The 11,556-nt window shown below is 36.7% G+C and overlaps 1 protein-coding gene across 1 annotated transcript in view; it reads right to left on the bottom strand.

Moving 5' to 3' along the window:
* The window catches only part of LOC106880307 (ER membrane protein complex subunit 3), a 21,420-nt gene extending 14,910 nt beyond the window's left edge, over positions 1-6,510 (bottom strand). The window contains exons 1-3 of the mRNA XM_014930183.2: positions 6,295-6,510; positions 6,099-6,156; positions 2,680-2,773 (exon numbers count right to left, since the gene is read on the bottom strand). Of these exons, the coding sequence (XP_014785669.1) occupies positions 2,680-2,773; positions 6,099-6,156; positions 6,295-6,443 (301 nt within the window). The 5' untranslated portion in view covers positions 6,444-6,510. The remainder of the gene's footprint in view (positions 1-2,679; positions 2,774-6,098; positions 6,157-6,294) is intronic.
* Positions 6,511-11,556: the final 5,046 nt, after the last annotated feature.

Genomic DNA, 11,556 nt, shown 5'->3' with positions numbered 1-11,556 from the left:
CGGGTGGCACATGAGGTGCACCATTTTGAGCGTGGCCATTGCCAGTACCGCCTGACTGGCTCCCGTAGGATTTTCGAGTGAGATCGTTGCCAGTGCCCCTGGACTGGCTTGTGCGGGTGACACATAAAAGACACCATTTCGAGCGTGGCCGTTTTCGTGCGGGTGACACATAAAAGCACCCACTACACTCTCTGAGTGGTTGGCGTTAGGAAGGGCATCCAGCTGTAGAAACTCTGCCAAATTAGATTGGAGCCTGGTGTTGCCATCCGGTTTCACCAGTCCTCAGTCAAATCGTCCAACCCATGCTAGCATGGAAAGCGGATGTTAAACGATGATGATGATGATGATGATGATATGTATATATACATACATATATGTATATATATATTTGTATATACATACATATATGTGTATATATATATATATATATATATATATGTATATATATATATACATATACACACACACATATATATATGTACATATATATATACATATGTACATATACATTCTCATGTAATTTCATTAAGACAATTACTCATTTCTCGGCTGTTTAATCTCATTCTTATTACCATTATTTTCGTCCCTCTGCCCCCAAACTAAACTCTGCTTGTTCACGGTGTACCCGCCCCCACCACCAATACCAGATATCTCTCTTTACCCACTGGAAATCCCTTCTCCCACCACCATTACCTGTGTCTGTTCTCCCAACCCCTCCTCCTCACTGGGCTGTTCTCTATATAATACCTGCACTTCTCTCTCTCCTAGGACAAATGTAACCAGCCCAGCTGCTTATCCACCCACCCACTTAACCGGCTATCTTTCATTTCGTTCTGTCTACAAATTTGTCACCACCACCACCAGATGTCTCTTCTCCCAATTCCCCCTCCTCACTGGTGCTGTTCCCTATATTACCTGCACTCTCTCTTTCTCTATCTCTCTCCTCTTTCTCTAACTCTCTACTGGGACAAACGCAACCAGGTTATCTGCCCACCTACTTAACCAGCTATCTTTTGTTTCATTTCCCTTGGCCTTATCAAGCGAAGGAGAAAGCTATTCGGCTGTCCATGTGTGCTTGTTCCTGTGTGTGAGTGTGCTCGTGTATATGTAGGAATGAGCTTGTTTCCTCTCTCTCTGTGTCTGAACTCTTCCCCACTGGTGGTACCCTCCATCATACCTGAAATCCCCCTCTTCCTGGACAAACGCAACCAGTTATAGCTGACTCCCTCCTAATCTAACATTGGATTATCCATATTTTGCTACACTGCTTAAATTTACGTTATTCAATGACCATAATGTTTATGCTTACAACGCCGCTGACACCTGCTCCTACCTCCAGTAGGGGCAACAATCTTAACACGTTGGAATGTTGTCAGGTCAGAAGCGAGAACAGATGAAGCATGCCTAAAAAACGAACACGACAACCTCCATCTTCTTTTCGGGCGCTGAATAACATCTCTCCTCCCCAAGCTTCACCCCACATTCCCTTCCCAGTTGGCGCTGAATAACATCTCTCCTCCCCAAGCCTCACCCCCACATTCCCTTCACAGTTGGTACACTGAAAGGTAGGTCTAGTGAGATTGTAGAGATGCCTGAAAAGAGACGGGTTGATGTATGCTGCATACAAGAGATAAGATGAAAAGGAGCTTCAGCTAGGGTCCTCACAGACAAGGCACATAGGTATAAAGTCTTCTGGCAAGGTACCATGGATGGCTTAGGCATACTCTTTGCAGAGAAATGGGTGGATAAAGTCATAGAGGTTGTTAGGGTGTGCGATAGAGTGCTTAAGCTCAGGCTAGTCCTGCAGAATAGCACAGCTACAATTATCTCTGCCTACGCCCCACAAGCAGGACTACCAATTGATTACCATTATTATCAAAACTATAAAATTATAGTTATTATTTCATATGTTCTCCCTCTCTCTCTCTCTCTAAGAAAAAGACCCTGCATAATAATAATAAAGCAAGAAGAGAAATTATAGACCCTGAGCAGTTCTCTCCTCTTTAAGGGAAACCTCACCCTTGCCTTTATTTCTTAGTAAGCTCCCTTTCTTACTCCAAAAGCAACCATAGATGGTCAGTCAAATCTCCCACATATAAAATTATGCATGTAGTCAAATTATTCATGTATTGACACAGACATGTGATTAAGAAGCTTGCTTTGCAAATACGTGATTTCAGGTTCAGTCCCACTGTGTGGCACCTTGAGCAAGCATCATCTTGTGAATAAAAGTCTGGTGTGTGTGAGTGTGTGCGTTTGTATTTGCATTTGCCTCCCACTACTTATTGACAACAGGTGTGGGTTAGTTTATGTCCTCATAACCTAGTAGTTCAGTAAAAGTGACTGATAAAATAAGTACCAGAGTTTAAAAGAAGAAATGAAATCAGAACTGGAGTAGATTTATTTGGACTGAACTCTTCAAGGCAGTGCTCCAGCATGGCCACAGTCCAATGACTGAAGCATGTAACAGAAAGTATACAAATAAAATACTAGCTTTGAATCAAATGATAAACATATGGGTCTACAAACAAGTATCTTCATGGGTAGGCCATTTGTAAAAAGAGTTATTGCAAGACACACAAGTAGTACTATACTCTTGATAAATTTTATATTAGTGATTTATTAAAATACTGGTGAAAAACAGGTTTTCAAACAGGAATATAACATGTTTTATCTTACCTGTCATCGGATTTTTGACAGTCGCTTCCCTTTTCTGCGTTTTAAAGAAGCCTCTATCTTCATCATTGAAGAAACTTTTACGCATATTAAAGGCCTAAAAATAAAAAATTAAAAAAATTTTTATTAATAAATGTCAATATTAAGTTACATGGCTTATCACCATCATCATTTAACGTCCGTTTTCCATGTTGGCATGGGTTGGACAGCTTGACAGGAACTGGTATGGCCAGGGGCTGCACCAGGTTCTATAGTCTATTTTGGCTTGGTTTCTATGGCTGGATGCCCATCCTAATGCCAACCACTTCACAGAATGTACTGGGTGCTTTTTATGTGGCAGCAGCACCCACACCAATGCTTTTTACAATGGCACCAGCACCCATACCAATATTTTTTAATAAATTATAAATTAATGGAAACTTCTACTGTTATCAAAATCAACATTTTACCGATTTGCTGTACTTGAAAAGTTACATCAAGCACAGTAAAATTGCTGTCTTCCACACATACAGGCTTGTCCTTTCAGGCACTGGTACCACTGAAAAAGTACCCATGCCAGTGCTGCATAAACCACCCATACTGGTGTTATGTAAACGCACTCATGCCGGTGCTGCATAAACACACCCATGCCAGTGGCACGTAAAAAACACCCAGCGCACTCTGCTAAGTGATTGGCATTAGGAAGGGCATCCAGCTGTATAAACCATGTCACAACAGACAGTTGGAGTCTAGACAGCTCCCTGCTAGCCAGTTCCATGTCAAACTGTCCAACCTATGCCAGCAATGAGAGCAGATGTTAAATGATGATGATGATTTTCCAATCTAGCATAGATTGGGAAAGTCCGTCATACAGATAATGTAACTCATCACAACTCTTTGTCATCTTGGCCAGGAGGCTAACTTCCTGACATTCTGGGCTTAGTACTTTCAGTTACAACCACTTTTTGCTGTTGGCACACTGTACATTTTCACCAAGCATTCTTATTGATTCACAAAGTTCCTACCAGAACATTCATCTCTTCTACATACATTGGCTTATACCTTTAATATCCAGCTGGTCTACCATCTTGTTTGTGCTCCAACTTTTAGATAAGTTAAGATTACACAACCAACAGATCATATTCTCTTTTCTTTAGCATTCATGGTTCTTCCACATTCAGCATCCATATCACAAACACACAGCATCTCACTTCTTAAATTACTCACAAGTTTTGCTTTTTCCCAGCATGCAAGAGAGAGCTTTTAATGTCAATGGGAGTAAGAAATCCCTGAACTTCTTCCAACTCTTTACTCTAGCAACTAACACCATAACTACCTCCAGCATCAATTAGACCCATCTTTTTTTTTTAATTAGTTAATCATTTATAAAGCTGCAATAACTATAATTCAAGTTGCTCCAAATGAACTGAACTAGTAATTGTTCCTAAAATTACCATTTTCAATGATGGAAACTTAACTTCCAACATTTATTTCTCTCACCATTCCCTAAAGGATACAGAAACCTTCTTATACAGCCAATATTTCTATATTTTATTGCCTTTCTTTCTTAAGTCTGAACACTGACACACAACCACCACTACTAACATCACCAACATCATCACCATAACGATTAATCTAGAGAATCTCTGCACTAGGCATGGGCGGCCCTGAGAATTATCACCCCAGCTTGCTCCACCTGAAAATGATCACCTTTCACCATAGTGAATATAATTGATATAGTTAGACTGACATAAATCTATTCCTTTGTTATGTGTCTTTATTTTGAAAGTTCAAGAAAAAAAAAAGGAAAGAATATAGTTTTCCCAAATTAATAGTAGCTACAATAATTACATAGATAAAATTGCAAAATATCATCTACATGTTATTGTGGTGACTGTGTTAACTCCCAGGTAAGCTATGATAAAAGACGTTCCAACCATAATCAGGTACTATATTCCATGTATTTTTCATATTCAATACAGTACAGTGAGGAAGATTTGTCTGCTATTTCTAGCAGGACCTGAGGCCGCAGAAAACAGTCATGGGCAAACTGCGGCTCATAGGCATGCCTAACGAAAAATTACTTTGAATTCTTGCAGTTTTTCAGTACAACAACCTGCCTAATGCCGATCCAGGTCTTGGGTGGCCCACTTCTCGAAAAGGGCCACCCATGCCTAGTGCAGAGATTCTCTAGATTGATAATTCTGGTTGTGGTGATGATGTTGGTAGTGGTGGTTGTGTGTCAGTGTTCGGACTTCACCTTGATTCCACTTGAAAAATTATTACTTTAGATGGGATAAGCTAGGATGAAGATTCTTCAACCCAGCATATTCCACCTGAAAAATCATCACCCTATCAAAGACTGGAGTGATAATTCTTCAAATGATATATATTGTCTTTCATTTAATTCATAGATGATTTCTCTTTTGGTTACCCCTCTAAATAATACAGGGATCCATCGCCACCGAGATACATCTGTGATTTCCTTTAAATCAAATTTGTAATAAACAGATGTTTTCTTCTCAAGTTTCATAAGACATCTCAAAATGGACATAAAAATACATAAATAAATGAATAAGCGCTTGGAATCGAAACTTAATGAAAATTCTATCACTCGTAAATTGAAATAAGACACTATCAATTGGTGAAAATATACATTTACTAAAATGAGATTATTTTATTCTCCCTTACATTTTATTATCTTGTGAAATGCGCTGTGGTGTTTATGATATTAGTGTTATGGTCACAGTTTAGTGACTAAAGTTTGCGAAGTAAACGGAAAATTTGCCAACTCATTGTATTTTTATATTTTCGTTTCCCTATCACTCATATTCATCATCAGGTAACTTCTTTTCCACTTTAGATTTATGGGTTCTGATATGTATTGATTGATACTGCGTGATTGTCTTCATAGATAATCTTATTAGGCTACGTAATAATTAAGGGTTTTCAGTTTTAGTAGGTTCTATATATATATATATTCCTCAATATGTATTTTTTCATCAATGTGTGTATATATGTGTGTGTGTGTGAGAGAGAGAGAGAGAGAGGCACAGGTCAGCCTTGAACCGCAAACCTGCTGTTAGAGCGGCTCCATCTATTATTAAATATCGGGTGTGTCCTGCCCTTTTTTAAAGATGATAGGGCGTGATCTGAAGGAAATTTTATGTTATTTCAATCAGCATGAGTGATCACGCAGAGATCTGGTTCTGTTATACGAATATAAGTTAGGTGCCAAAAGTAAACGGAATATTTTTTAGACGGATAAAAAAAAAACCAATAACGATTATTCTTAAACCAATACAGACACAAAACAGATATTATTATATAAATACTACACAATATGCTACAGGAACGACAGAAGATTTATGTAGTTTAAGGATAAAGCTAAACAGGTCCTATACAACATAGATCAATCAAATGCTATATATAGATATACTTACATGTTTGGGAATGTATTTGCCATTTTCTCGTAGTATTCGGCTCCGAATTAAGGCGTGACTAAATATAAAATATAATTACAAAAATATTACGTCGACAAATATGAATTAATAATAAAACACAGTAATAAGAAAAGAAAAAGAGAGATAATGTTTATAACAAAAGATAATGATTAAAAAAAAAAGAATCTCCATTTACCTGTCTGCTACCTGCTGTAGTTCTGACTTTTTTTCTGAAGAAAGTAATATAGTGACGTAATGTCTTATGATACCAACTAGAAAAGTAATAACAACAATGGGTAAAAAGACCCAAACTCGAATATTGGAATCTAACAAAAGTTCTGCCATGCTGAGGATTTGAGTGAATCAAAGAGATGGCTGCCAACACGGGAAGAGTTATCTTATAAAGGGGAGAGAATTACGAAACGTTCGCTCATCTGATTTTCATTTCAGACAATATTTTTCGGCTTTATGCGTACATCGCAGAAGGTGGCGAGTTGGTAGAAGCGTTAGCACGTTGGACAAAATACTTTACGGCATTTCTGTATGAATTTGAACTGAGGATGTATTTATGTTCTCGGTTCAAATTCTGCCGAGTACTACTTTAGTCCTTTCGGGGTTGATGGAATAAATACAAGCTGAGAACTGAGGTCGATATAACCGACGAGCCTTACCCCGCCCTCGCCCAGAATCTCGGGCCTTGTGTTTGTAGTGGAAATGATTATGCATACATGTTAGCGTGAAGGAGCGTGGCTTAGTGGTTAGGGTGTTGCACTCACGTAAGGCTGTGGTTTCGATTCCCAGACTGGCGGCACGTTGTATTCTTGAGCAAAGCACTTCATTTTATGTTGTTCTAGTTCACTCTGCTGTAAATAGGTAACCCTGCGATGGAATGGCATACCGTTCAAGGGGAATGTTGCAATCTTGGTCACTAATACACCTTCAATACCAGGTAACTGGCCCTATGAGTCCTTGGACTCAGAACAGTAATGTCCAGGGGACTTATATCTATATACACTAAGAGTATTATAAAACATACTTATTTAACATACAATCAGAGGGCACTCAGCAAAGCTCTGGTGTTATTGCAGTAACACTGCAGTAATACGGAGATTTTGGCTCACATTACAAATTGATATGACAAATGAATTAGTATTTATGTTTATTGTCATTCAATTAGGAATTACAGCAAAATTGTTTTATTCACTTACTTGGCCATTGTAAAGTGTCTGGACATGCAACATTCTTGGTTTTGAAGTACTAATATAAAGCTGACTATGAGACAAGACAGGATCTACCAGATACAGTTCAACAACTTTAACTTTTTAGCATTCAAATTACTCTGTCAAATGTAATGCTTATTCATTCATGCAAAACGGAAGCATCTTTTGTTGATTTTGTTAATGTGACTTGCATTTTCAAGGCATCCTATCGAAAAACTGTAATTGAATGAATCTTTAAAAAATCAATTAAATTTACCTTGTTGCTGTTTACAAGCACTAAATATGGTATTTCGACACAAATAATTCCCACAGCGCTAAAGCGCACAATTATTTGCAATGGTATTGTAAGCACCAAATGGTATGTGGATGAGCATTCACATCTAGAATCTAGTCTTTTTCATTCACAAAATGAGCCCCCCATTTAGTTTTGCTCAGATTGTTTTCAATTTTGGTGTATAGATGCAACTCTGAATTTTGATTACAATCTGAATTTTTGATTACGATCAACCAATTGCTTTATCTTGTAAATTAAAGAATCTGATGTTATTTGGAATTAAAGTTGGGAAATTTGGGTAATTTTAGCCAATCAACAGGCAGTGAGGCATTAACAGCTTGTTACCATGTCAACTGCATGTTGTATTGATTCTTCACACCACGAGATTTACATCACCCGTGTGTTTTGTTTTAATAAAAAAATTTATATTTATCAATTATAATTTTCAAAACGCACAAAAACTGTTAGATTCACTTCAACATTTAAATCTAATTTGCCAAAATATTTTCGTCGCTTTGAGACCACAACCTGTTCGCTGACAAATTTCCATGCTGCATCACACACACACACACAAATAATTGCCTTGTCTTCTTACACACACACACACACGCACACTTATATATTAATGATGTACACAGATACATGACAGGTATACATAATACTGAAATACGCATGAACTAAACACATGCAAACAAATATGTTAATATGACAAATTTTATAAAAATAATAACATACAATCAATGAAGAGACAAAAGAAACGGTAAGATGATGCATATTGATTTTATTAGGCATTTCTGTTTATTGAAACTTATAATGAAGAGGTCATTTCACAGACACTAAACTATAAATTTCACAGAGTACAACCTTAAAGTCGATACTGCTCTGCTAAACAGAAAATTTCTGTCTTGCTATTGGCTAAAAATACAATTTCTTCAATTTTTAAACCTCTGTAACTTTTACCTCCAATTTTTTTTCTCCACAACATCAAACCTTCATAGCAATTAGACTGGAAAACTATATTATTATAGCTGATTGTCAGATTTTTTACTGTCTTTTAAAAAATGCATATGTTGCAAATGAAAAAAACTAGATCCATATACAAGCACATTTGGACAAAATGTATTCCCAGAAAATCGATATTCTATCAATCAAAAGTGCAATGGTGATAAAATGTAAACTATTGATGCAAGCACCAATGCACTGACAGGTAGCAGAAGGTAAAGGATATTTCTAAAAAATATCAAAAGTAAGTGCAAAATTTAAATAACAAGATTGTGCAAATCGAAACGGTTTCTAGGACTTCTTTCAAAATGAAAGACAGCCAAAACTGGGCTTCCTTTGGTAAAAAAGGATGTTAGCATTAAAATTACCTTATATTAATTTGAAAGTAATGAAAATTCTTTATAAATAAAGTTATTTAAGTCCATGTAACTGGAAAACTTCAAATGGGATATAGGGTTTGACAATATGTGATGTTGACCGATAAAGTAGCAAACCTTGTGGATGAATAAGCTACTAGAACCAACCGAATAGTGCTTTTTTTTAGAAGGTAACTGATGAATTTGATCTGTAAAATTCGTAAAAATGATAAGAAGAATTTGCCAAAATATCATTCAATTATGCTTACTGATGAAAAATAACTCATAATTTGAAATGTTGATATTAATATTCCTTCTTCATGAAATGGTATTAAAGAATAAACAATGGGCATGTATGTGCCAAATCAAGTGAATCACACAAAAGTTGAAGAATACTGCTCATTTTTTGTTTTTTATAAGAAACTGTTAGTTTAAGTTTGAGATATTTGTCACCCAAATTTCCACATTCAATTACCAATCAATTTGTTGTTTTCTACTGTCAATTGAATTTTGTTGTGAGAAAATATTCACGCAGTTGATTGATAGCCAATTAGTGTCATTTATTCATTAAAGTTAATATTTTATTTCATTTTTACTTATTCAAAATAATTGCCTTGTCTTCTTACTCTTTTGTGTCAGTTTATTTATTGAACACAGAATGACATGCCTGGATGCACATGTTCAAGTACAGTTCATTCTAGAATGATATTGATTTTTACTGCAATCACATATGTTCTTTCATGAAATTGCTTAGAAAGCTTAATGTAATTAATGCTCTGATACTGATTGGATGAACATAGCAACTGTTCATATGTGATTTGCGGAATGATAGCCAATAAGCGCTATTGAAATTGGATTTTCCATCAAGATTTTGACTAAAAAAGGGCAAATTTAACTTTGAAACTAACGATTATGCTATGAAATTTAACTGATGCACCTACTGTGACGTCTTTTATCTATGTGTAAAATTTCAGCACAATCAGTTGAAAAATAAGGCCATTATAGTCTTTTACACACATACACAATATATATACATATATCATCATCCTTATTTAATGTCTGTTGTCCATGCTGGTATGGGTTGGATGGTTTAACCATGGCTGGTAAGCTGAGGGGCTGCACCAGACTCCAGTCTGATTTGGCATGGTCTCTATGGCTGGATGTGCTTCCTAACACCAACCACTCCAAGAGTGTAATGATTGCCTTTATGTGCCACAAGCACGAATATCAGTTATGTGACACTGGTGTTGGTGACATTGTCTCCGTGAGGCCTGGCACTCGAATGGTGCTCTTTACATGCCACCAGCACAGGTGCATGTTACATAACACCAGCATTGGCCACATTGCCTCCATGAGGTCCAATGTTCAAATGGTGCTTTTTACGTGCCAATTACATGACACCAGCATCGACCATGACTATGATTTCACTTGGCTTGATGGGTCTTCTCAAGCACAGCTTATACATATATATATAAATCGTCCAACCCATGCTCGCATGGAAAGCGGACGTTAAATGACGATGATGATGATATATATATTGTCCGGAAAGTTCGTGCTGATTTATAGTAGCATTTCGACTTATTTTAGAACATGGTTGAGTCCATAAAATACACCTCCATTTAGAGCACAGTTTAAGCTATCCTTTCATGGAAGAATGTTTATGTTCCTATAACCTGTGTTAATTCTGTAACCCTTTAAAATGGAAGATAAGAAAGTTCATTTTCAGCACTTGATGCTTTTCTTTTTCTGTAAAGCAACCAAAGAAATATGTGCAGTTTACAGTGATGTTTCTTTTTCCGAAAGAACTGTACGGAAGTGGTTTGCAAGGTTCCAGATCAGGCAGACCATCCACTACAGACGATGCCCAAATCAAGTCATTAATTGAGAATAACCCACATTGCACAACCCAAGAATTGACAGAAAGCCTTAACCTATCAAAATCCATCGTTCATGAACACCTGGTAAAGCTTGGGTACACAAATCGCTACGATGTTTGGGTACCACATGAGTTGAATGGTACCGTGCAGTGAGACTGAACCCGGAACCATGTGAGGAAGCAAGCTTCTTACCACACAGCCACTCCTGTGCCTACATATATATATATACATACATACATACATACATATACATATATATATATATATATATATATTTAATTATATGTATTTATTTTCTCCTAATTAAGAATAATTTGGATAAAATAAATGGGTTAATAGAAACCAGGGTAGCAAAGATTGCAAAATAACTGTAGTGTAACTCCTGTTTGTGAGGCAGAAACTCCTTGATATTTTGGGTATTTGAGTATATATAAATTTAAAGAATGGAGTAAACGCATGTTATAACTGCATACTTTTATTCCGACATGTGTTTCAAAGAATTACAATTTATGCGATCCATAGGAATCGGCGATGTTAAAAATGTAAACTTCTCCTCAGGGAAATGTATGGGAACCAGCTTAAACGTAAGACAAACTTCTCCTCAGGGAAATGTATGGGAACCAGCTTAAACGCAAGACGGTTATAATGTCTTACGTTTAAGCTGGTTCCCATACATTTCCCTGAGGAGAAGTTTACATTTTTAACATCGCCGATTCCTATGGATCGCAT

This window comes from Octopus bimaculoides, chromosome 4, assembly GCF_001194135.2.
Source record: "Octopus bimaculoides isolate UCB-OBI-ISO-001 chromosome 4, ASM119413v2, whole genome shotgun sequence".
Classification (NCBI taxonomy): domain Eukaryota; kingdom Metazoa; phylum Mollusca; class Cephalopoda; order Octopoda; family Octopodidae; genus Octopus; species Octopus bimaculoides.
The sequence above is the reverse complement of the archived record's forward strand: the minus strand, read 5'-3'. Positions and strand labels throughout refer to the sequence as shown.